Here is a 26,416-nt window from a genome sequence, read left to right as displayed (position 1 = left end):
CCCCCCCAATATAAGTCTTGAACCCTGTTCCTTGATATGAAAATAGGTGAGCCAATATGCTTGGACTCCATTGGCATTTTCCTGATATAAAAGCCTGCCTTTTAATTTGGGTAAAATAGCCAAATAGCACTTTTTTTGCAAACTATGTTGTAATTTATCATTATTTCAGAAATATGTAGGGATCTACCACTTTTTGAGTACTCAAGTTTGACGAAATCGAGTTTTCCATGGTACTTGAGTTCCATGAACTTGAGTACCATAAAAAATTTTCCAGCAAATTTGAAGTATTTTTTTCAAAAAACTCAAGTTTTTAGAACTCAAGTTTCACGGCAAATTCGAGTCTCAAAAAGGTGGTAGATTCTTATTTATTTCTAAAACAATGGTAGATTGTTAATTTTTTTTGCTAAATAGTGGTAGTAGGCCATTTTCGCCATTTTTTTTTTTTTTTTGTCTAATAGTACTATGGTGCACTTACTTTGAAACAAAGAAACCAAACTTATGTCAGCTCACCATCTAGCCAGACTAGCCACAGAAGGTTGGTTATCAAGCACTATTCAAATGCTTCTGTTCTTTGGTCTCTATATTGCAACATCAGCATACATTAAGTGGGTAATGGAAGAGCCACTCCTAGCAACAACGATCTAGTTTTGAATTTGTCATTGAATCCAAAACACTTCAAAACTGACATTATAAGGTGCTAATCAACACGATTATAATGCTTTTTTGGTAAATCCACCTTGATTCCCACCATAACAATTTTTTATTTTCTCTTCTTTCTCAAATTCTGGATTAGTTACTGCACTAATTACATTTTTCAGTAATATATCTGCCTAAGACAAATGCAAACTGATTTGGGCTAATCAGTTTGCAAAGAATTTTTTACTTTTAATTTATTAATTAAAAATGAGCTCACAATATAAATTATTCATTTCCTTCCACTATTCCCTTTATAACCATAACATTTTTCCTCTCTCTTCTGTTTCCTTTTATTCCTCTCCCTGCCTCACCTTTCTCTTCCCCTCCATTTTGCCAAACACTGTTGTTACTTATTGAATGCTCTTTACCACCTAACTCTGAGTTTAGTTGCAATAGAAATGAGGAAAATGAAATGAAATAGTAAGGAAAAAAAAAAAACAAGTTTCACATATATGTTTGGAAATAGGAAGGAAGAAAAGAAAAGAGAAAAATATATTTCTTTCCCTTGTTTGGTTTGCAAAACTAAGAAAAATTCTTTTTTTTTTTTTTTTTATGCCCCCATAATTTGAAAGGGTTAAAAGTTACAAGCATAATTGTCCCCAAAATTTTTTTATGCCCCCAAAATTTTTCATGAATTCAATCACATAAACCAAACAGAGGAAACGTCTTTTCAACCTAACCCAATCCTTCGCTTTCCCTTTAAGGGATCCAAACGTGTAAAAGAAATAAAAGTCTTCCAAGGAAACTAGTGTACCACATAACGGATAATAGTCTTATCAAAAGACCTAATCAAGCTAAGTATTGCCACGTGCAAAAAAAATGACGAAACTACTGCATTTTCTTGTTTTCATGTCTATTGATCCACTGCATCTTCTTTTGCATTGCATGACAAAGCACTACAATCCTGATCTCTTTATCTGTTTGTCATTTAATTCTTGCTATACTCACTAAGTGCATACCATGAGCAAAAGAAATTCAAACACAATTCTCTGCTACCATTCTACCAAAAATTGTACAAATAATACTAGTCCATTAATAGATACTGAATTTGAGACAGCAAAAAATAAAATAAAAAAAAATAAGTAAAAAAAAAAATTTTGGGGGAGACTTTGGAAAGTAGGACATTGTAGTTATGTACTTGTGTAACCTCATTTGAAAGAGGACGACTGACACAAGCACACAGATGCAATTCATTCATTCAATCTTCTTTGCCATACTCAAAAGCCTTCAACAGAATGCTTCTTGTATTAAAGATTCATCTACTTCCTGCCAAACTGAATAACTTGGTTTCAGAAGAACACCACTTCAGACAACTAAAATTCTTTATAATAAAGTGGAGGATTTTCAATAGGTAATATGATAGATACATTCCCCTTTTCAAACAACTAATTAAAAAGCAACTTAAACAAGGGGCTTTAAAGCATTCACATTGGTGGTGCTAAAATAGCTAACTCAAAACACTAAAACCACCCAACATTGGAGGTGTTATATCTAAAAAAATTTAGCAACATGCTACAGTAAGTAGCAACTTACTGTAGCATATTGCTAATTTTTTTTATTTATTATACTTTATATTCTCTCTCCAGTCAGTCTCCTCTCTCTCTCTCTCTCTCTCAAGTTAGTCTTTGCCTTGCTCTTTGACTCTCTCACTCACTCTCCTCTCTCTCTCACCGTCGATCTTGCAGCCGGGTTTGTCAAGTTCATGGTCGGTGGCTTTGTGATCTGATTTTTGGTTTCAGTGGTTTTGGGTTTCAATTGATTTTGTTGTGGGTTTCGGTTGTCGTGGTGATGATGGTGGGTTGTGGCAGTTTTGTGGCTGTTTGTTGTGGTTGGTGAGGTAGGTTTGTGATGGTTGGTGTGGTGGTTGGTTTATTTGTTAATTAGAGTTGCAGTGGTTTTGGTGGGTTTGAGTGGCAGTGGGTTGTGGGTGATGGTTGGTTGCTAGGGTTTTTCCTACCAGTGGTGGTGGTTGGCGGTGGGTGTGGGTTTGCTGGATTGAGAAGATGTGGTTTGCTGGTTGTTCTAGCTTTCAAGAAGAGAGAGAGAGAGATGGAGAGGAAGATAGAGAAAGAGACTGAGAGGAAGAGAGACAGAGGGTGAAATTAATACATAGAGAGTGAAATTAATAAATAAAAAAATGAATAGATTGAAAAAATAAGAGAATAGATGTAGGGTGTATTATTAAATAGGGTGTTAAAATAGATAACTTAAGTTTTTGAGGTGCTAAAAAGTTAAAACTTTTTAGCACCACCGATGCGATTGCTCTTATAAGAACCTGAGTGTTTATGGTTTGTGAAGTAGATTGGCTAATTCACAGTAGCCAAGCCTCCAAGAGAAATAAGGGACAATTGAGAGAAAAGAGAGAGGAAAAGACTGAACTATGCCTAAAAATTCATGAATGCAACTTACAAGTACAAATCAGTAGTTATAGTCAAGCTATTAAGCTGTTTACAAGACGAAGTCAAGAGAGGCTCAAGATTGATTAGCTGCCAGCTCAGCAAAACTGACTTCTACTACAATTATCACACATGCTCAATCACAAAGTCACATGTCATAAGTGCTTTTCTTAGGCTACACCTGATTGCACAAGTCAAATACACACACACACACACACACACACACACACACACACACACAGCTTATACTTGCATGCATATGTATGCCAGGCTAATGCATCACTTGGTCATCACTTGATCTGTGACAGATTCGTTAGTAAGTTCAGCTCATGTTGGCTATGTGAGATCCATAACAATGCTTCCACGTTTAGAAGCAAGGAAAGAAGAGATGTGTACTACAGTTTATATATCCTAGTAAAAAAATACTTTTAAAAAAAAAGAATGTTATAACAACCAAAAGTTAGTCCCAAAACTTTGGGGTAGGCTAAATCTGATGAAATCTTTCAGAACTTACAAAGTAATAGTAATGTAATGTAGTCAGGACAACCCATAAAAGCCATCTTCGAGGTTTCCTTCAAGATCAAAAAGTGTTGCAATTTAAAATCTTTACAAGGTCCCATCTAGTTACAGCCAAATCATCTAGTGAGAAGTCAACATCAAATAAGCCAACAAGGTAAGCACGACATACCAAAAGCAAGTAACCTTTAAGCACGTCATCATGTTATGTGCAAGAAATGCCAATGGCAATCCTTCATAGTAAAACGGAGACTACCTACTCCATCCCTCTAAATGAAATACCTATGGACTGGGGGGCGATATGTGCTCTGTATGCTTTGTCTCAGCCATTTCAACTTCATGTGGACTGATATCAGAAGATTTCTCATTCTCTGTTGCCATTGTTTTCAGTTTTTCTAGCTGAATTGCGCAGAGCTCATATCTGATAATTGATGCAAATAATCACATCTCATGAGTTACATTTTGAAAGAGATAGCATTCAAGTGGTAAAAGAATTATCATCAAAAGAACAAAAAAAAAATCAATACTATTGTTCCAAAATTTTCTTCCAATGTACCTCTTCAATGAACTTTTAGCAAAGGGACAGAGAAGAAAAAAATGTGTAAAAAGGTTTAGCATAATTTAAAGTTAGCTTGAGCTAGTTTTATTATTCTCGTTAAATGATTAAATTTACCAGTTCCTCATAGCTTAAGCTTTTGGAACAATCGATTATTTATTTATTTATATATTAGTAGAAACATTGCCAAAAGCCACAAACCACTCATACAGTTTTCTTTTATTGGTAACTGCTCATGTACGAAACACTAAGTTGTTCACAATTACTTATATATATATAAAGTATTCAAGGCCCAGCTAAACTTAGAACTTAGAAGCCTCTAGCTGGGTCAAGTGTGATTATAAAATAATTGGCTTAAATAAAGACACCCACAGCCAAACACTGTCGAACAAGTTACAAGTTTAGGTATTATCTGATCCACACAGAGCACATTTCATCCTCTCAGGGAATTGTTCATTAGATAAATGATTCTCATGGTGTTCTGTGAGAAGTACAGGGTTCACAGGCAAGAAAAGCAATATTTGAAATCAGTTCCATGCATAATTTAAGCTTGAGTTTCAATTATATTGGTGCCGGGTATATGGAGTGTGTCATTTTCATTTATCACTGGAAGTGACTAATTTTTCTACACTGCTATTGGCGTGTGAGGCTATATAGCAAAATTGAAGAAACCTGTCTTGTAAAAGGCATGAAGATGAGAATTTGGACTCGAATAAATATGACGTTCATCTACTCATGTAATTGATTGGAAACTGATCACTGCCTTTTCATTTTTACAGACAATGTAAACTCAAACAAAAATTCTAGCTACCTAGTACTCTTCTGCTTGGGTGAATCATTTGAATTTTATTTTCTAAAGATGGAGTTTAAGTTGAAATAGTTGTGGTAGTGATTATGGTGGTCCATGGTGGGGATGGGACAATAAAAAAACATTGTGGTGGAAGTGTAGTTATAGTTGATAGTGGTGGAAGTGGAGGCAATGGCAGTAATGGGGGGGGCCCTTGTGGAGGTAGTGTAAATGGGCTCAATGGCCACCCCCGCCTACACCAGGGGGGGGTAAATCAGAGATTCTAGAGTTGGTGGTATTAATGGTACTGAAGCTTGCTAAAAGGTAATGATGATCCTGAAGCATCATGGTACAAAAGCAGCTGTGACATGGTCACCGGGCCAAAGTCATGGTGACGCATTGCCAGTAACAGCACAGATGAATACATGTCACTAAAACAGGGCGCAGCTGTTGCCATGGTTGTGAAAGCCACGGCATTTGTGGCAAGGTGACTGCTGAAAATGACAGCAGTCACCAGAAATTATATGCAAAAGAGACAATGATATCCATTTTAGTCATAATATGCGGTATTAGCCTTTATTCACACACTTCTAATACGAGGTGACTAGTTCTTCTTTGCTACTTCAGTTATCTTAGATCAACAATATAAATAAAGTGAATCTTGATCAAGTCAAAAACTTGCTTTAGCTTCCAATTTAAGAAGTTAATATTGACTAAATAAATTTTTTTTTTTTTTTTTAAACACTTAGCTGACCAGAATACACCATCATCATCCATACTTGGCCAAAACTTATTGGAATAACATTGAAACCTGACACCATTCATACTTTACTAGCTTGTTTGGATGAAGGGGAAGTAGAGGGAGGGATATGGATTTATTAACCTTGTTTATATGTTTTTTTAAAGGGGGAAATGGAGGGGTTAGAAGTGGTATAGGAGTGGTATCTTACCCCTCCTAACCTCTCTTTTCTAATTCCCCAAATTGGAGGAACTTAAGGGGGGGACGGGTTCCTTTTATATTAAAAAAATTTAAATGATCAATTTTTCCTGTATGATGTGAATTTATATCAATTTCTTTAAAGCTAGTAAGTTATCGGTGTGATGCACGGATAATGTTGTTAAGTATTTAAGATGGTTTTGAAAAATGTTGTATATGTATTATAGCATAATTGTAATAGAACTTTATTAGTAATGAGTTCTTCATAAAATGTAACAATTATAAATTGCACACTCATATCCATTATAATTATTCAACTGAAGTAATGAAAAAAAAAAAAACTTGGAGGAATATTATTGAGCAAAAGTTGATATAGAATGTGTTTTTCTCTTTCTCCTTAATTCTAAAAAAAAATAACCATCTCAAACTCAATCACATTATTTATGAAACCCACAAATTTACAAAACCCGACCTTAACATCAAAATCGTAATTGTCATTGTCACTCAATATAAAATGTATGCCCCCCTTCCTTAGTTGCAGCCAACTCATATTGGTTAAGATTAGATGAAATAACAATGTTAGAGTTCGGTAGGCATCGTCAAAAGACTGAAGGTAGATAGCATCGTTTTTGGTCTATTTGTATTTGACGTGGGATGACATGAAGGGCTATAGGTAAGTATATATAATGGGATAGAAGGGCAAGAAGTGAAAATAGTGAATTAAAATACAAAGAGTTTTGTGTGTATGTGTGAGGGATAAAAAGTCTTAAAACAAAACATTGAACCAAAAGATACAAAGAATATTTATTTTTTAATTAGAAAAGCCTTGAAACATGAAACTGAATGAAGCAAAATATCAATATTTAATTTCTTCTTATCTCTAATGTGGCACTTGAGAATAATTCAATTCTCTTTGCATAGAATGTGTCACGTGGCAGAATCTCATGTTTTCCCACATGAGGTCTATGCTTTATATATATATATAAATGATTAGCAAATGAGAGTCATAATTTTCAATTTATATGACCAATCCCCTCCCCTCTCCTTCCCCTACTTAATTTTTAGTACATTCAAACAAAGGGAAGGACTAACTAGTCCCCTCTCCTCTCCTCTTCTTCCTCCCTTACCCTCTACTCTCTTCTCCCTCTAGACTTCCAAACACAATGCATAATTTCTCAACACCATTTACCTCACTTTTGAATGAGATACCCACTATTTATGAACTCCAAGGATTTATAAACCTATGATTTATGCCTATTTTTTTGTATTTGAATTTACTTTTTTTTTTTTTAAATGGTGCCTATTTGGTGTGTGTAGGGAAGTGGTTTTAAACCCAAGTAATGTTGTGCCCAAAGTAAGAATAGGCCCAATACTGACCAGCCCATTCCGAAGGAAGGCCTTTTTATGGGAATCTAACCTCAGACCATGGGATTAGGTCGGGCACTCTTCTCACTAAGTAGATCGGAGATCGGTAAGCTGAGGATGATGTGCTTGCCAAGCTGCTAAGGAAGAACTTGGAGAGATGCAGAATTGTCCGAGGATTCCATTTGAAGCTTCACGATAAAGTAACAGTCACCTCCGCATTAATGAGATGCACAATCACATTTATTGATGAATGACTGGCCTAAACAGTGTTGAAGGCCCCAAAAGTCGCCCTTCATCATGAAAATTGGGATGCTTGGCACAGTCACATTTATCAATGAATGACTGGCCTAAACAGTTTTGAAGGCCCCAAAAGTCTCCCTTCATCATAAAAATTGGGAAGCAAGAGCCTAATGGGACAAGGAGCTCCCAACTGTACAGGGACAACACATTCCAGAGAAGAAGGCAGGGCAAATATAAGAGGAAGATAAGGGAAAAGAGAGGGGAGACACAAAGAATTAGAGAGAGAGAACTGTAGAGAGAAAATACAGTCTTAGAAGAGATTCAAGAGCCTGTTCTTGAGCAAATAGTAACAAAATGTATTATGTTGTCTCTTGCATGAATAATATAGTCTTATCTTTGTAATTTTACTTAGAATCTTGTTCTTGTTCAAATCGCCCATTGTGGATCATTAGTAACCCCTCCTATTAAATTAATTGTAGCATTAAGGGCCTATTTGGATTGAGGAGGGAGGGAGGGGGAATGGAGGAGAGTAGAATAGAGTAGAGTTGGCTGAAAATAGGCTAATTTTGGGCTAATTCTTATCTACTCTACTCTACCCTGCTCCCCTCAATCCAAACAGATCATAAGAGTTTAGCTTAGTTTTTTGACTCACATGATGAATGACAATATTTGTTATATCCTTAAAATGCACTTTCAAGGTAAACATAAAACACTTGATGGGCATGTTGATAATAAAAATATTTGAAATAGAGTATATACATGATTCCAACACAATGTCAAATTTTACAATTGATTAGCAGAGTTTTTTTTTTTTTTTTGTGGGAGGGTGGGGGAGGGGGGGTGTTAAGAAGAACAGTGCAACATTTCAGGCATGAAACTCAGGTTATAAAGGAAGGTATTCAATAATTACAAGAAAGCATAGACACAAATGCACCCTCTTCTCATGTGGTCAAGCTCTGGAGTCGAAGAAACTTATTGAAGAATGGGGTCCAATTTATTAGATAATGTAATGAGCAAAACTAGATTTTAATTATTAAAACTTGAAAACTTACTCAGCTATGTGGCTTTTGACAAGCTTAAAATATATTCTCCAAAACTGTCTTTCCTTCAAGTGACGAGGGCAAAGCATATATCGAAGTTTGGAAATTTCCTGAAAAATAAGAAAGTGTTTAAAAGGAACCACTTCAGGTATCAGTGTTACTGTTTAAGCAGCTGAAACAGTAAAAGCTACTAAGTGTTAGGTAATGACAATCAAGAAAGATTTGACTTGGGTGTTCAAGGCAATGTATTGGACATGGGTTCTATATATAGTTCATTGAGAAAATATGAAGTTTCCCAAATCCAAAAAGTGCAATGAAACAATATTCTTCTACCCAGAGAAAAAAGACCCTGTGAAGGGATTTTTCCTTGTCAACCAGAAATTAATTTTCAGTTGGGCCAAACACCCAAAAATGGGGGTAAACAAACGCAGCCTAAAAAAGCACTGAAATTCAGATGTAAATCATCAATTGGAGTATAAACAACACAATACTAGATAGAACATTCCAAGAATAATTAAGCATAGCTGAAAATGCAAATTATATAGAATTCCTTGGCACACAACACAACTACCAGTCTACCATAGTTGTCAGTTTAGTTGATGATACCCAAAAGTAAGTAAAAATATAAACAAAAAAAAGAAAAGAAAATGGTGATTAGAAAAAACGAACCTTGATTTTAGAGAGCACAAGAGTAGCATGACGTTGTTGCCACTCTGAAAGATCATTACGGACATTGCCCCTACTACTACTACTACTACTGCTTGTTGTCATCGCGGTTTCACTACCACCATCGTCGTCGTCATCTGCAACCACAATCACATGAATAATGAAAGTCATTTTATATATGGGTTTTCATTTCATTTAATTCGTGTGTTGTTACCTTGGAGAGGGAAATTCTTGAAGGTGTCGAAAGTGAAAGATTTGACGAAATCAATGAGTTGCTCTGTGATTCCAAGTTCTTCTTCTTCATTTTGGGGTTTTGGGGGATTGGAATTGGGATTGGGATTGGGGCTGTGTTGGGTGCTACTTTTGGTTGTGCGTCGGAACCACCAGGACAGGTCCATGTGATTCACACGAATCACTAATCACTGTCTGATCAGTGATTATTATATCATGTGAGGATCTATATTCTCATCAACTCAGCAACAACTTACTTCTATTTGTATTTGTATTTGTTTGTGTTAAAGAGATTGGATCTTTGGGATTCGTATTTGGTATTAAAAACTATGAAAATTCAACAAATGGGCCTCACTGCTCATGTGAGAAAGCCATGACTTCACAGCAACTACTCGAATGCAAGACATTGTGATTCTGCCTTTTGTTTTCTAATATGGGCCTCGACCTAGTGTAGCACTATTTTATCTTTCTTAAATTCTGGTCACTTGTTAAGATTAAGAAAGGCCAATTTTACTCACATAGACATAATCCTTATACCTAAGGTGAATCTCATCTCATCTCAGCCAACCAAAATTATTGATTTTCATCCAGTTAGTTTGTGCAATGTATTGTTCAATACTAGTATCTCTAAAATGATAGCTAACAGGTTAAAACCCGTGTTGCTAAGTATTATCTCACCTACTCAAAGTGGCTTTTTTTCTTTCCTTGGGGAGATTAATCACTAATATATAAGAGATATGGTAAGGGAGGAAGTGGGTATAGCATTGAAGTTGGATATGGCAAACGCCTATGACCGTGTCCGTGTACAAATGGAATTTTTTAAGGGCCACATTGGGCTTTGCCAACAGATGAATAGAAGTAGTAAATGCAGTGAGTTTCTCTTTCTATCCTAATTAACGGATCTCCCCCCCCCCCCCCTATCTCTCCCCCTTATGTGTTGAAGGCTTTATCTTCTTCATTGCTATAGGTCCTAAACTCTACCATTTATTATTAACATCATTGCATTATTTTCTATCGAGCCGCTATTCCAAAATTGTTCAAACATCCAAAATAATTTGGAGAAGTATGAGACAGCTTTTAGTCAACATGTGAATATCTCCACTACTCAGATTTTTCTTCAGTCCTAATACCAACTACCAAGGCAAGAGATAGACATCAAATCCTATTAGTGTTAGGTGCACAGCACAGGAGACAAATTGCTTTGATCGGTATTTGTGGCAGATGTGTTCTTGTTTCCCCTTTTTACATACAAAGTTATTTCTCTATCCGTAGTACTTTTTTTTTTTTTGGAAGGGGGGGGGGGGGGGTTGTGTTTCCCAATTGAAAATGGAGGTGGAAGGAGAAAGTTCTCGAGCAGTCCATAATAGAGATAATTGGAGGCATGTTTGGTGTTTAAAGCTTCCTTCAAAGATCAAAAATTTTCATCTTGCTAGATGAGGTGTTCCAGTTAAGAACCTATGCCCTCTATGTACTATCCTAGTGATGTGTGGATGTCTTGGCCAGTCAAATTCCAAAAGGTTAGATCCCTTTCCGACTTAGTGCAGCATCTGTTTGAGAAAGTTTCAAAGTCCGCAGAATTTGATTAAAGTCAGTTCTAAGTTAATTAGCAAGAGCTAAGTCGCACCCAATAATTCATCAATGGTTCATTCAATGCATGTAGATATCTCATTTTGTACCTCTTACAACTTGAGCCCCTTTCCCCAATGATGACATTACTTGGAGGCCCAAAGTTGATTTAGGGCCCAATCTTGTGAATCATTAACTTGAAGGATGTTTTGGTGAAAAAAAATGAGCAGTATAACCCTAAGTATGCACGTGCATGTAAGGTTTCGGATTACCTGCAAGGAAATTTTTTTGGATATAAAATAATGTAGAGCAAATCCCACATTTACTAGGAGCCACCCTAACCCCTCCATGATCACTATAAAAGGCTTCAAAGGCTCTTTTACCAAATTTACTAGAAAATAGTTAATCAAATAAGAGCTTTATTCAAAACATCCTCAAATTATATTACTTTGCTGGGACCTACTTTGACCAGGACCTTCGAGTTTGAAGTTTGCTAACCTTCTTGGTTTTTTTTCTTGATTAGATTAACTGGAAGGAATGATGAAATCAAAACTTTAAAGAGTTCTAGTCTTGAGATAAAGGTTTAAACTTTGTCTCTCAATTTTCTTGTTTGTTTGATTTCTTTTGTGTTTTATTGCCTTAATATATACGTTGTTAGCTTAGGTTTGTTTAGCATTCATAAAGTAAGCACGATAGGTTGCTAGAAATCTTATCTTGATTGTTGTTTCCTTGCTATTTTTGGGTTTGTGTCTTTGGGCATGCTTGTGTGCACAAACTTGTAGCATGCATATGCATGCACATAGGGCACACATACCCTGTGCATGCACAAGCATGCTCATGCCTAGAAACCCAATTTAGGATTCTTCATGTTTTATTTGTTTTTTTAAGTTTTCATCACATGCTTAGCTTCTTTTTATTTCAATTTTCACATGTTCAGGTCTAGGTCAGTAGATTATCATGTTTTACATGCTTTAATTGTTGAATTAATCATTAGGGTATATGCTTTGGTTGAGCAACATGAGCATGTGTAAGAACATGAACAAGTATTAATGCACAGGTGTTGTGATGCAATGAGGTAATTGAGGTAAGTCATGCATATGAATATTAACATGCGTCTATGTTGGATGATGAGTTTGATTATATTTTGTGATGCCATGCTTGAGTAATCGAACATGCTTGATAAATACCTTGATGAGTATGCTTGATATGCCTACTGCCTCGTGAATGATATTTGTGATATGTTCATGTCTTGATGTGTTTGCTGCCCTTGGGTATAAACATTCTTTGTTAGATGAATGATAGGATCTCTTTACATTTGTTGCAATGGGATGATATTCCATGTTGTATATTAGATGCATGTTAGAGTGTGTGTGAGTCTAGACTCTAGAATAACATGTTAGAAAACCCTTTGATGGGACTAGGATTTGGCCAAAAAAAAAAAAAAACACCAATTGAACTAATTGGTAACATCCTAGAAGTTTCTTTATAATTCTCTCCTTGGTCCTGTTAAAGGTACTAGTTGAAGTAATTGAAATCATTGCAATCTTAGAGAGCTTGGGTGAAACAAGAGCATCGCCTTTGAAGATAATATAAGTCAAACCAGCTAGAGCTCTTAGCTTCCCTTGCTGCAAAGTGCAAGTGAAATTAAACTGGTTGTACTTCTTCACCTATAAGTAAACTGAGCAATAAACGTCAGTAAATAAATGTTTGATAATATGATTACAACTTTAGATTGGTTCTCCTCAGTCACTGCTCTCTCATCTCTTTGATTTGTTGGTGGTCTAAGGTTAGGCTGCATGTTAAATTATAAAAATATGACACTTTTGTTTTTGCTAAACATAAAATTATGACACTTCCGCAAAAAAAAAAAAAAAAAGAAAAAGAAAAAAAAAATAAAAAGAGACACTTGACTTAACAACTTCGGTTATAGGACATTAAGAAATATATAGATTCCACCGCCATAAAGTCATAAACTCCTTCCGAGTTTCAAGGTAAAAACGTGACATTATATATAAATCCTAAATTTGCTGATACTCTCTCCGTTTATTATTATTATTATTATTTTATTTGAATAGTTAAGTCAATCTCTCTATCTATGATACATGGTTTTTTTTTTTTCAAAAGACCTTTGACCAGATCAATTTCATTTTTGTTCCCATCTATATAAAAAAGAAAAAGAAAAAAAGAAAGGAGTGGTGGTGGTGGAAGATATGATATCAAATTATATCAAATATGGGGGTGGGTGGGCCCTGTAATAATCGTAATGACCCACTGGAGGAGGTGGGTAATCATAAATCATATCTCATAGTCATAGTATTATCAAATTAATAATGTGGCCGGCCCAGGCCACCCCTCTCCCTATCCTCCTTCTTTTTTTTTTCTTTTTTTTTTTTTATACCTTTTCTCACGTGGAAGAAAAATTATTGAATACTCTGAAAAGTACTATAAATGTGTACTTCCTCTTCTCACATAAATTATGAGTCTTACTCTAAATTTAATCAATGAGACCTACAATTATGTAAGATAGAAGAGTATACATTTATGATATTATGTGAGTACTTAATAATTACCCCACGTGGAAAGTGAAAAATGGCAATGACAATGAACTACTTTTAATTTCCTTCCTTAAATTCCCCCTTCTTTTTTGCCTATTTGATTGACCTGTTATTACTTATTAGCAGCCCAACCTAGAAAATGAAGCTTCAAAAAAACTTTTGGTTTTTTCAACAAAGCTAATTAAATAAATCAAATTAACGCTCTGTTTGTTTCAGCAATGATGTTTTTAAGAAAAAGAGTTTTTTTTTAAAAGCATTTTCTATAAAACTATCTCATTTTCTAATATTTGGTAGCAACTTTAAATAAGTTGAAAAACAACCTCATAACTTCCCTTATTTAGCTTGCTGTAAGATAGAGTTGTTTTCCAAAAAAATTTAATGGAAAACAATCTCCAAAAATAAGCCATACTTTTTATGTTGACCAAAGATAATTTTCCTTTAACTCATCTTTTTTTATGCTACCAAACACTGAAAAACAAGGAAAACTATCTTTACACAAGGTTTTCCATTGAAACAAACGGAGCATAACATATATGTTTATAACAGACACAACTAAATTAGTTAAACTTAAGACTTAAGAGTGATAATACATGATATAAGAGCCAAAATAATAATTTATTTTCATCAACTTGCCTAATTCACTTCATTTATGTCAATGTTATCATCATGTTCATTATCTTGCAAAATTATTTCTTTCATCATCATCAACAATTACTATCTTCTTTCTTGTTCTCTTTATATTTCTTCTTCACATTCTAACCTCTCTTTTTTTTTTTTTTTTTTTGATACACTACCACGTTGCAACCAAAAATAATAAACTTATAAAAATAATTACAAAAATAAAAATATTGTTATATTTTCATTTAATACACTATTCATAACATAGAAATTTTTTTTGCAAATATGAAAATGAAGTGTCAAGTGTGTAGTTCAAATTTTGTAGGAAAAAAAATTATGGGCATGTTATTTTATTGGATTCAATTAAGTAACCCAATAATTTTTTTATTAAAAAACTTGTTTAGATCAAATAAAACCACAAATTTTAACCTTAAAAAAACATTTTAAACCCACATGTCTATGTATCGTACTATACGTACAATTTAAAAAATACATACTTACACATCATACAATTTATAAGCACTTTTGATACGAAACTATTTATACACGATACGATACGTATCACAATGTATGACTCATGTTTTTATAATACTATCTTTGATAATGTATTCCCTAACGAAAGTATAGTCCCCTTTCTCCATTATAATACCTAATTTTTTTTTTTTTTAAATCTACTATAGAATAAATTACACCAAAAGGAAATCATCCCTTTATTAGATTTCATAACTTTTTATCAACACCGCAAGTGACTTCATGTGGACTTGTGGCAGAATAGCCAGCAATGCAATAATGGAAGATCAGGACGTTTTAATCTTTTTCTATTTCTCTAAAAGTTTAATAGCATAATTAAATTCTATTGGTTATATTAAATAATTAAATTCATTATTTTCTATTTTTTATTTTTTTTTTAAATTGATAATTTATCATGACATCAGGAGCAATCATATTTTCATTTTACTTTCCATTTTAAGAAAATTCTTACGAGTTAGGTCCACTTAATAAGGGCAATGTTATTGAGCCAAATATTCACTAATTTTTCATTAAGATCTTGCTTTATATTTGAATCCAAGTACTTTTTCATAGAAAAACTGGTAAATATTATCAAGTCACAAGCCTTTTTAATGACTAATTTGACTTTTATTTAATTTTATAATCATAAAAAAGTGTCAATTAAGTTGCGAGACTTTTAGTATTAATTTAAATCTTTATTGCACATAAGACAAGAAAGTTTGTTTGATGTTTTGTATACGTTACTTTTTTGATAAACATGTTTTGTATACGTTACAATATTGAAGATAATATCATTTCTTTCAATGATAAATGTTTGTGGTGTAATTGGTAAACCGTGCCATGCACGCCTGTCTGTCAAACCACGCCTGTCTGTGTTTGCAATTGCCACTCTATTGCATCATATCATATCATATAAAGGGTTTGGATATTTGTGCAAATAGCCGAAAACAAAAGGGTAAAATTAAAATGAGAAAGTTTTGAAGGACAAAGAGAATATATATTTCACTTTTCACCGTTAAAAAGTGAAATAATGTCAAAAGCTGTTAACTACTTTTGTTCCCGCTTTTTTTTTCTTTTTGTTTGTAATGAGTATGACAATAGCCTAAAGTCACAAACACCTCCTTCTTTTCCGGCCCTTTACCTGTTTCAACAAAGACTAATAATAAAATCTTTAATTAAAATCCGAATATTGACGAAGTGTGATAGTAGATGTAAAAAAACTGGATTCAAATTAGCTTAACTGATAAATTCTTTTGTCGTCGACACCATATTCTATCCTTAAAAAAACATATAATAGAAGTGTATGACCCACAGCCACAAGACAGGCCCATTTGCTTTTGGACAATTGCAATCTATGGCTTTGAACATCATCTGTTTGACAAAAATGGCCAAAGGAAAAACTTCACTACCAGTACCAGCAACATCCCCAACTGGGTTTCTGTCTTTGTCTCTCACTCTCCTCACTTCATTGTCCTTTTCTCCTCTTCACATACCATTTTTCTCCATTGGGTTTTCTTCTTGCTCTCCATGGACCTTACTGACAAGCAGCAGCAACAGCTGTCGTTGGCTAAGTGTGCAAGGCAACGATGCAATGAATGGTTTGTTTTCTGTTCTGGGTATTTTTCACTTTTCTCAATTGTTTGACATGTTGTGCTATGTTTTCGTCTTTCTAGTTACTTCTTCTTATTGTTGTTTTGTTCATGTGTACCTTGTTTTTATTTATTTATTGTTGGTGATGCAACGAGGGAGTTCTTTCCATACTCTTTCCATGTTTCCATGCTTAGCTCACTGCAGTTTCAGATTTTTCACTTTCAAATTTTGATCTTTTGTTTTTTATTTCTTCTTTTTCTTTATGTTGTCTATGGCGACATTTTCAATGTTTATGTGCTTCAGTTGTTGCTTCTATATGTCTAACTTGTGAATTTTAACTCACTCTTATAAATTAAGCTTTGACATTAGTTTTCATTAAACAAAAGGTGCAACTGCAAATCATTTTGTATTTGACCAAAAAAAAAGTTATAATCTTTCTTCCTCTCCCCACTTCTTTTCGTTCCTTCCTATAGAATGAATATGCTGCACAATTTTACATCATGTGGTGAACATCAGTTAGTTGAATCTTATTTTGGAATGTAACCTTTTGCATCTTTGTTCATCCATTAAATTTCTCCCTAGTCCTGCCATTTTGTTGAGTCACTTTATTTGTCATATTAATCTGAGATTTTCCTGCATGCATCTCAGTGAGTTATTCTTGACTCAGATGGGTAGGAAATATCCTTGCATAATGAGAGAGAGAAGTTTAATCTGGGAAATCCCTCTCTTGCTTGAGAACTCATTTGCAAAGCCCAACAGTTTAAGGCAAAGATTCACATCCATTGAGGTTAGGCATAAGCCTAACATCCAACAGCCTTAAAGCATGGGATGTAAATATTTTTAATAGAAAATAAAATAATTGTATTATATTATGATTAATTGATTCTAAAATATAATTGGATTATAAAATATATTCTGGTTTTCATGAGAGACTTGTTACTATAATAGTGAACATTTTGATAAACCTAGAGGAAAAGAAAAGGAATAAATTTAGTGCTGGACAATTTCAATAAATTTGCTTCCAATCTCCCAAAAACAAAAACAAAAACAAAAAAAAGTAAAAAAAAGTTGTCAGTAACAGAGGACAATTTCAATAAAATCCCCAATTTGTAACTGAAAGGAAAAGGCAAAACACAAGCCTGAAAAAATCTTACTGGATTCTTATGGTGCCAAAGGTTCTTTTGTAGGAGATTGACTCTCTCTCTCTCTCTCTCTCTCTCTTTTGGTTGGGTGAAAACTAGCAGATAATTTTTTTTCCTTATTGTTTAGTGTAAACCATGGTCAACTTTGTTTATTTATAAAGTAATTAGTCCAGCTGGGCGTATGCCTTTAGAATAGCAGAAAAGATGTGATATTTGGGTCTTAAGTGTGCACTTAAACTAGAAGCATAGTGATCTTGAAGAATGCACCTTTTAAAACATATTGCGAAAACACAGGGGTCCCAGTCCAATCTCAATGCCTTGACTTTGTTTAATATATAGTTTGATCTACTTCTCAATATTCTTTTTTTTTTTTTTGACACAATACTTCTCAATATTCTTAATATATTGTATTTCTTTTGATTATGATTGGCTTAAAGTTCCTTGCTGTGAAATTAAATTTCCTTTCAATTTTCTTTTTAATTATTTTGTAGCTCCACTTTGAGTTTTCTACTGTCAGTGATCCTCCCCCCAACCCCCCCAAAAAAAGTCTAAATCACCATTTTTTTTTTCATATAACTGTTCCATGTTGTTGCTACTAATATTTAAGAAAAAGAATATTAAGAGACTAAAATTATGGATCCAAAGTGAAGGAGTGAGTTAAAATTGATCGTTTGAGAGATTTGTATATAGAGTACATTACACACGTGAAAAAATACGCACATCTTTGTTATAAGACTTCATTGTAAATTTCAGAATCCTATGAAACCTAAGAAATATGATAGGTTTTGTGATGGTTGGCATTTATTTATTTATTTTGAAACCAAACTGAAACTTTCATTCAAACCAGCCAAATGAAGTTACACAGAAACAGAGCACAATCTACAAAACAGAGCATAACAAAAGGAGGTACACAGCAACAACCTAGACCACAAACCTAGACTTCATTTAACTTGTTCCTTCAAATCTAGCCATGTCTTCTATCCAATCAGGAATGATTGAAGTCCAGACATGTTCCTCGGCAGAGAGTTTTGCAAATTGGGCAAGTTCGTGGGCTATTTTGTTGCCATCCCTACCAATATGTCTGACTTTTGCCTCCTGGAAGTTAGGAAGATTTTGCAGAATACCTCTCACAATATGGCCAACCACATTTCTCACTTCCTTAGCCTCTATTGCTTGAATTTTCTGAAGCGAGTCCCCTTCAAAAATGGTCTTTTCCAAGCCCAGATTTTTTGCTAGGATGATTCCTTGTTCCATAGCTATGGCCTCTGTTTCCTTGATGGTTTGGCATTTATAGATATATATATATAATTCCTTGTTCTAAAGTTGAAAGTAAATTTAAGGCTACTGACAGTTTGTGACTATTGCATAACATTTTAACAAACATGTGATGCTTATAAGTGAATATCTAACTTCCAATTGGTTATTAATCTATGTGGTACACTTATTTCTCTTTTACTCATCTGGATTGTGTGGTTATATTACAATAATCTTGTAACTGCCAGCTCTTGGTGATTTCTTTGAGTTAAATCAATAGAATATTTTTATCAAGCAAGAGCTTAAACCATATCCTTTTATTTTTTTTTATAAGTGAGTCAACTTAACCTTGAAAGTTACATGTTCGTTTTTCCTGTGAATGTAAGCCTTCTTGTGAAAATAATTGGCTGATAACCTGTTGTAGGATTTTTCGTGATGTTCCAAGCGATATTACCATTGAAGTTAGTGGAGGGTCATTTTCATTACATAAGGTAACAATATGCTTTGTTTTATCGTGATTTTGTTCACTATTTTCTGATTGAGTATGCCTTTCTGATGGATGAAGCTTCTTTTACTAAATTTTTGGTGGTGCCTCTGTTCAAATGCAATTTCAGTGTCGTATCTGCTTCAGCAGTATTTTGCTTTTTGTAAACATAAAGAATGAGCGAAATAGATGGCACTCTCAACACATTTTCAGGTGGTTAAATCTAGTTTGGTTGTCCTATCTTAGGTTATGAAGAGCAGATGCAAAGTATTATTTGCTAGTGAATTCTACTTGAAATGTGCCCTTGGGCTCAAGTGGTAAGATGTGGGCTGGAGCTCAGACTGGCCTTAAGTTCAAATTTTGCCCCCAAAATTACAAGTGGACATTAACTAAAATTCAAGTTTTCTAGAATTGTAACTTGAAATTGGAAAAAGTAGAAGAATCAAATAGAAAATCAGACAATTTTTATGCCAAGGAAAAAAAAGAAAAAATTGTGTTTCATTTAGATTGTCCATGATCAATTGGGAATTTGCAATAAATTTGAATTGTCTAGATCATTTGTAATTTGTTAGCAATTCTTTTTTAACCACTAAATATACACACAGATTACATGAAGTATGAACATGTTCTATCCTTGGAGATGTTTTTTTCAACCATACCAAATTTGCACATTGCTTAATCATTTTTTTTTATACACACTCTTGGATTTGTGATGCTCTTGCTCATATGCTTGAATGTTAATCATCGCTTAAATTATTAGAACTTGCTTTATGCACGGTGATTTTTTTTTTTTTTTTTCGTAGTTCTCATGGTTCCAATAGCCTTGATTCTTAAATGCAGTTCCCTCTTGTCTCTCGAAGTGGACGAATACGGAAGTTAGTTGCAGAACATAGGGATTCTGATATCTCAAGGGTGGAGCTGCTTAATTTACCAGGAGGTGCAGAGGCATTTGAGTTGGCAGCAAAATTCTGTTATGGAATCAACTTTGAAATTACATCCACGAATGTTGCTCAGCTGTGCTGTGTTTCTGATTACCTTGAAATGACCGAAGAGTTTTCGAAAGATAATCTTGGTTCCCGTACTGAAGAATATCTTGAGAGCATTGTTTGCAAAAACCTTGAAATGTGTGTTGAAGTTCTGCAACAATGTGAAAACCTACTCCCTCTTGCAGATGAGCTGAGAGTAGTTAGCCGTTGCATCGATGCAATAGCCTCAAAGGCTTGTGCAGAGCAGATTGCTTCAAGCTTCTCACGCTTGGAGTACAGCAGCTCAGGGAGGCTTCACATGAACAGGCAAGCCAAGAGTGAAGGGGACTGGTGGATTGAAGATCTTTCTGTTCTGCGGGTTGATTTGTATCAAAAAGTCATAACGGCAATGAAGTGTCGTGGGGTTCGTCCAGAGAGCATTGGTGCATCCCTTGTGAATTATGCACAGAAGGAGTTGACAAAGAAATCCAGCTTATGGAATCCATCTAGCCAGGCAAAAGTTGATTTGCTTTCAGGTTCAAATGGGCATGAAAAACTGGTGGTTGAGACGATTGTCAGCCTCTTGCCCATTGAGAAGCTTGCTGTTCCAATCACTTTCCTTTTTGGACTCTTAAGAAGTGCAGTGATGCTTGATTGCACAATTTCTTGTAGGCTTGATCTGGAGAGGAGGATTGGGTCCCAGTTGGATATTGCTACTCTCGATGATCTTCTCATCCCTTCTTTCAGGCATGCAGGTGATACCTTATTTGATGTTGATACGGTTCATAGGATTTTGGTAAATTTCTCACAGCAAGATGATAGCGAAGACGATATGGATGATGCTTCCGTTTTTGAATCTGATAGTCCCCATTCACCTTCCCAAACTGCCTTGTTCAAAGTTGCAAAATTAGTAGATAATTACCTTGCAGAAATTGCGCCTGATGCAAATCTCAAGCTTCCTAAGTTCATGGTGATTGCAGATGTTTTACCAACACATGCACGTACTGTTCATGACGGGTTATATCGAGCCATTGATATTTACCTGAAAGTATGTGTTACTCATCTTTTCTTGCAATTTAGATGACACACACATTTTTTTTTCCCATATGAAACTGACTGATTTTGGAGGTTGCATATTAGAGATACGTGTTCTTCCTTCTTCACCGGGAGCATTTGCCCAAGTATTCCCCCCCTAAAATTAGTACAAGATATATTAGTCATAAATTTCAAGAAAGAAAGAAAAAAAATCTCAACTAATTCTACTCTTACCCATGTCAAACTAAGTCTTCTTGAAATATATTTACCTGAAGTAAACAAAGTCCATTTATACTAGTAATTTCTTCTTAGAATTTCGTTGTATCTGATTCTTATGTGAATGCATATTCAGGCACATCAAAATTTATCAGAGTTGGACCGGAAGAAGCTAAGCAAACTGATTGATTTCCAAAAGCTCTCTCAAGAGGCTGGTGCACATGCTGCACAAAATGAGCGTCTCCCTCTCCAGTCTATTGTACAAGTGCTCTACTTTGAGCAAATAAGGCTCCGAAATTCCCTGAGCTGCTCTTATGGAGATGATGACCCCAAGCCAACCCATCAGTCATGGAGGATCAGCAGTGGTGCACTAAGTGCGGCAATGTCTCCACGAGACAACTATGCTTCATTGAGAAGAGAAAATCGTGAACTAAAACTTGAGCTAGCACGGTTACGGATGAGACTAAATGATCTTGAGAAAGAACATGTTTGTATGAAGAGGGATATGGAAAAGTCCAATTCTCGTAAATTTATGAGTTCTTTCTCAAAGAAAATTGGTAAACTGGGCTTCTTTGGACATAGTTCTTCAAGGGGATCAAGTTCTCCATCGAAACATTCGCATAGAACAGATTCTAAGGTTATTGAGAGAACATGTGCAAGTACAGAGTAGGTAATTAACATCACTTGGAATCTTTTTCCCCCCCTGAATTTGTTGAGTCTGTATGTCATGTTTGTGGTAACCTTTTTACTAAATTTTTTTTCGCCACCTTGTAAATGAGTTCTGGCGCTTTGACGTAGCAAGAGAAGGGGGCTCTTCTCAATTGCAAGTGATGGTTTTTGGTGATTACTACTTTGATGTTTATACATATTTCAAAGAATGTCTAATGTGAACATGCATAAAATGCTCATTGTATTTAAATTTGTTGGGACTTAATTCATTATGAATTGATTTTGAGATGAATATTTTCTGCCTTTTGTTGGGACTTAATTCATGATGAATTGAATTTGAGATGACTAATTTCTGCCTCTTCTTCTAAAATTAGCATTATCTTCTTCATGGAGTTCTATTTTCCAAAATATAGAGATAAAAACTGGTCGGGCTTCCTTAGTTTGCTTTCAGGTTAGATACTTTACTGAATGTTTTATGTTGTTCTCAGTGCCAAGGATTTGTGAATACCCAAAACGTTATCAGACCCAGAATTTTCATATAATGCCTATGACTGACCCAAATAAAATTTAAAATGTTCTCTATCTTTAATGTTGCAATGATTGCAATGGATGTTACGTCATGTGTGGTTCTAGGATCACGAACTATTTCACAACTTCTTTGCCATGACTCTAAGGTGGTAGATTGCGAGTTCTATTATTTACATATAGACCTACCATTTTTTTCTACTACTCACAATTTGCTACATTACAGTTGTGGAAAAGAAGTTGTGAAATTATTTGTGGTCCTAGATTTTTTTCATTACATCATTTCTAAAGCGAAGCTCTTTGCACTACAAGTTTGTCAATTATTCAAACTTCAACTTGTATAATATCTGTGGGTTATTATAGTTATTATTTAATTTTTTATGGGACCTAGGAGGTGTTTAGGGAATGTACACCACTATAAAATGTTAACTATCAAGAATTGTTAGAAATAAATTTAATTATTTATAATGTTGAGGGAGTAAGCCATGAATAGTTGTTAGGCTGCGAATAGAATGATGAGCCAAGGAAAACTTTGGTGTGATACACAAATTGTACTCTTTCTTTGTTGTTGTAATCATTTTTGAAATAAATGATGTCAAAAATGCTAAAGCTTGGCTGACCTGTAGTTTTTAGATCAACATGTACATTCAGTCATTTTGTGCTTGTTTCTTTTTTCACCAGTAGTATAGTATATTCAGCTGTTGTTTTGGAAAATCCTAAAATTTTCGGGAGCAAACTTAGATAACTTTTCTAAAACATCCTATTTTTGTCTAATCTAGAGGTCTAGTTGGTTTCACCCAAAAATAACGTCCAAAAAAAAATGTAGGCCCATTGCCACAATTCCAATATGCAGCAATTACATTCCAAATCTTTTAGTTGCATTGCCTTATCCATAATGGTTGTAGAATTCCCAATTCCTTGTTTTGCTTTTCCCATTCATTCTTCTTTTTCTTTCTGAACCAAATGAATAACTACAAATTTTTTTTTTTTTTTCCTCAATGTCAAGGGAAAGAAAACCTAAATGTAGGAGGGTTACAACTTACAAGAAAGGGAAGTGCATGGATAAACAAATTTCCGTATATGCGAACAGAAATTCTATGTACCACTGGATACATAGAATAAACAAATCTCAGTAGAGAAATTTTAGCTCTCACACAGAATCCTACAGAGCCATAATCATGCTACATAGAAAAAATATATATTATTCCCAGAGGCATCACAAATTTGGGTAGTCTACAAATTTTGGTGGACTAACTGAGTGTCTCCTTTGCTGCTTGGCATCATTGATTGACAAGTTGAAAGTTACCCTAAGATGAAGGAACTTACGATGACTATCTGGTTTCCTTAAACAAGGTTTCAACATGGTAACCTGTCTGCTAGTGCCACATTCAGACAGTGGATCAGGATTTTCTGTTTTAGGCAGTTTTACACTGATTTGGTTACTGGTGTAATAGGTATGTCTAAATTCAGTTGTCGAATCTTCCAGTATTATCTGCCTGAATTTTGTTGGAGATCTCTTGTATTTTTCAATCATCTGAGGCCGAGGGCAACACTGTAATGGGGATTGTTTTTTGTGTTTATTTTTATAATAATAATAATCTTGTTCCCTAGGCTCATCCCAAGACGTGTTTCTAAACTGAGGCTTAAAGCCAAGGTTGTACTTTGGTGTGTTCCCAGCGTTTGACTTGATTGATGAATGATGTTTCTGGTTGACATCATGATTCAGCTGCATTTGTCGAGAAGAAGAAGGTTGTTGGCTGCTGCAGAACCCTTTTTTGGCTTTTAACAGGTGATAGATTGTGCGATTAGGAACAGTGAAGAACACTTTACCAGGAACCAAAACTGCCTCAGGTTTAACCATAATATATGGAAACTCAAACACATCAGGCCGAGTAACCAAGTGCCTTGGGTTCCTCCTCATCACTTCTGCAGCAGTTATAGGCTGTGTTAACATCTCCACATACCTACCTCGGTGCACCAATTTCAGTACACCTTTCTCCCTTGCTATAGCTCCCATGTTCTCTCTCTCTCTCTCTCTCTCTCTCTCTCTCCTTATTACCAGATTACAAGTATAGAAAATACAAGGAAGAGGGAAGTTGAGGTAGTACCCCATTTCTTCTTTTATACTCTCTGTACTGTCCCCTCCTCCTTCACTCATCAATGACAACAAAAAAAAGGCGATTTTTACTGTGAGGGTCTTTGGAAAACGTGATTGTTTGTTATGGTTGGATAATTTAGTTTATCTTAAAAGATCTTCTTCTTTTTTCTTATGCCAACAAAGCCAAAAAGGAATCAGATAATTCGACTTATCCAACTTTTTTTAATTGGATATACCACTCTGCTTTCTTTCTTTCTTTCTTGTTTGTGTATGATACATACTTCTGAAGCTTCTCACAAAATGTCAAAACATTTGCGTTTTTTATGTTCTTTTTCTCATCATTGTGGGTCTTTTCATTGGTGTTGCCACTGCCGCATGTAATACAACAACTCTTAGGGGCGGCTCAAACTAATGCCTGTATCATATTGTACACAGTATGCACACACGCAGTGAGAGAGGCGTGGCAAAGTATTAATTCTAGGCTCTAGCAAGGCTTGGATGAAAACAATCAACAGCCCATGGAGATAAATCAGATATTGTTGGCACTTCCAAAAGTAAACTTTGTGACTGTCAAGGATCTGCTGAATAAGCTAACACCATTGTTGTTAAACCCACGGAAGAAGCAAGCAAATTAAACGAAACAACATCGAACATAACAATAAATAATGAAACTAGAGTCATTTGGTAAGGTAAGTGTTAGGAAATTCGAGTTTTGATATATACCGTGTCCAATTTTATTGTATTTGCAGTCAATTACTTTATTATTATTATTTTATAAGTTGCATTGCACATGATATTAGAAATCTAGAAAGGAGATAATATACAGACTTTATTCTTTTTTTTTTTTTTTAAAGGGATCATTCATTCATAAAATTATAATAACATAACATCCAGAAACAAGGCCTCCGTAGCCGGTAGAGGAGAGTCCTCCATCCAATACACATCATTATCTAAGGAATTCCTAGCATGTTGAGCCAAAGCATGTGCAACCTTATTCCCACCCCTCCTAGTAAAACTAATTCTAGCCCACTCTAAACAATGAACCAAGTGGCGAATATCATCCACCACATAGCCTAGCAGTGAACAATTAATCCGTGAAGATGAAATGGCTCGCATAACATTTACGTTATCTCCTTCTATGATCAGCTTGGTGAACCCAGCTTCCATAACAAATTCAATTGATCTTCGACATGCCAACAACTCTGCTTCCTTGCTAGAGCTCACCTTTGGTCCACTTGCCGTCATTGCCGCCATAACTTGACCTTGCTCATTCTGTATAATTGCTCCCACTTCGGTTCGGTCCAGCTCAGAAAAAATAGCCGCATCAAAATTCAATTTATAAGCTGTTAATGGTGGAGGTTGCCAAGTTGTGCTTCCATACAATAGTATTGATTTTAGAAAATATAGGTATCTTTCATTCATAATTATTTATAAGGGTTAAAATCAAATGAAGGAAATTAATATCAATCAATATAAAAGCAGAGATTTCATGTGAGAAAGCATGAGGTTCTGTCAAGTGGCACATTGTATGACATCCTTCTCATTTAGCCTTCCACCTCATCTAAATTTATCATTTATGTCAAACTATTAAGTAATAACAAATGCATTTATTTCAATGTATTAATAAAATTCAAAGAATTTGTATATGTTTAAACTTTACATGCTTTGAATTAATATGGATAGATTTAAAAAGTCATAGAAAATGTAGGAATAAAATTCAAAGATTTTGTATACATTTATAACTTGACATGCTTTGAAT

At 34.7% G+C, this 26,416-nt stretch overlaps 3 protein-coding genes across 4 annotated transcripts; 1 reads left to right on the top strand and 2 right to left on the bottom strand.

The window, feature by feature from the left end:
- Positions 1 to 3,583: 3,583 nt before the first annotated feature.
- LOC142618536 (uncharacterized) lies at positions 3,584 to 9,825 on the bottom strand. Of its 2 annotated transcripts, XR_012841309.1 has the most exons (5): positions 9,414 to 9,811; positions 9,203 to 9,336; positions 8,546 to 8,643; positions 3,781 to 4,029; positions 3,584 to 3,664 (listed from the first exon to the last, which is right to left on the bottom strand). XR_012841309.1 is itself a non-coding variant. In XM_075791487.1 (4 exons), the coding sequence occupies exons 1-4, from the start codon at positions 9,595 to 9,597 to the stop codon at positions 3,891 to 3,893; spliced, it is 555 nt and encodes a 184-aa protein (XP_075647602.1). In that variant the 5' UTR covers positions 9,598 to 9,825; the 3' UTR covers positions 3,584 to 3,890. The 2 variants fall into 2 exon arrangements, 1 of the variants encoding a protein (XP_075647602.1); XM_075791487.1 differs by having other exon boundaries at positions 3,584 to 4,029; positions 9,414 to 9,825.
- Positions 9,826 to 16,060: 6,235 nt separating this feature from the next.
- LOC142618772 (BTB/POZ domain-containing protein At5g48800) lies at positions 16,061 to 22,337 on the top strand. The gene is made up of 4 exons (XM_075791793.1): positions 16,061 to 16,277; positions 19,090 to 19,156; positions 19,990 to 21,162; positions 21,502 to 22,337. The coding sequence occupies exons 1-4, from the start codon at positions 16,207 to 16,209 to the stop codon at positions 22,033 to 22,035; spliced, it is 1,845 nt and encodes a 614-aa protein (XP_075647908.1). The 5' UTR covers positions 16,061 to 16,206; the 3' UTR covers positions 22,036 to 22,337.
- A 3,193-nt stretch (positions 22,338 to 25,530) lies between these two features.
- On the bottom strand, positions 25,531 to 26,079 carry LOC142620844 (uncharacterized). The gene has a single exon (XM_075794144.1). The coding sequence runs from the start codon at positions 26,077 to 26,079 to the stop codon at positions 25,531 to 25,533; it is 549 nt and encodes a 182-aa protein (XP_075650259.1).
- Positions 26,080 to 26,416: the final 337 nt, after the last annotated feature.

Source organism: Castanea sativa, chromosome 12 (genome assembly GCF_040712315.1).
Source record: "Castanea sativa cultivar Marrone di Chiusa Pesio chromosome 12, ASM4071231v1".
Taxonomy (NCBI): Eukaryota; Viridiplantae; Streptophyta; class Magnoliopsida; order Fagales; family Fagaceae; genus Castanea; species Castanea sativa.
This window is presented reverse-complemented; position numbering and strand designations above follow the sequence as displayed.

Excerpts from the sequence above, each read along its gene's own strand:
- LOC142618536 (XM_075791487.1), bottom strand. The coding sequence starts at position 9,597 with ATGGACCTGTCCTGGTGGTTCCGACGCACAACCAAAAGTAGCACCCAA. Across the intron at positions 9,337-9,413 it reads CAAGAATTTCCCTCTCCAAG|ATGACGACGACGATGGTGGT; the intron begins GTAACAACACAC and ends TTGTGGTTGCAG. Across the intron at positions 8,644-9,202 it reads TTGTGCTCTCTAAAATCAAG|GAAATTTCCAAACTTCGATA; the intron begins GTTCGTTTTTTC and ends CTTATTTTTCAG.
- LOC142618772 (XM_075791793.1), top strand. The coding sequence starts at position 16,207 with ATGGACCTTACTGACAAGCAGCAGCAACAGCTGTCGTTGGCTAAGTGT. Across the intron at positions 16,278-19,089 it reads AGGCAACGATGCAATGAATG|GATTTTTCGTGATGTTCCAA; the intron begins GTTTGTTTTCTG and ends AACCTGTTGTAG. Across the intron at positions 19,157-19,989 it reads GGTCATTTTCATTACATAAG|TTCCCTCTTGTCTCTCGAAG; the intron begins GTAACAATATGC and ends TCTTAAATGCAG.
- LOC142620844 (XM_075794144.1), bottom strand. The coding sequence starts at position 26,079 with ATGAATGAAAGATACCTATATTTTCTAAAATCAATACTATTGTATGGA.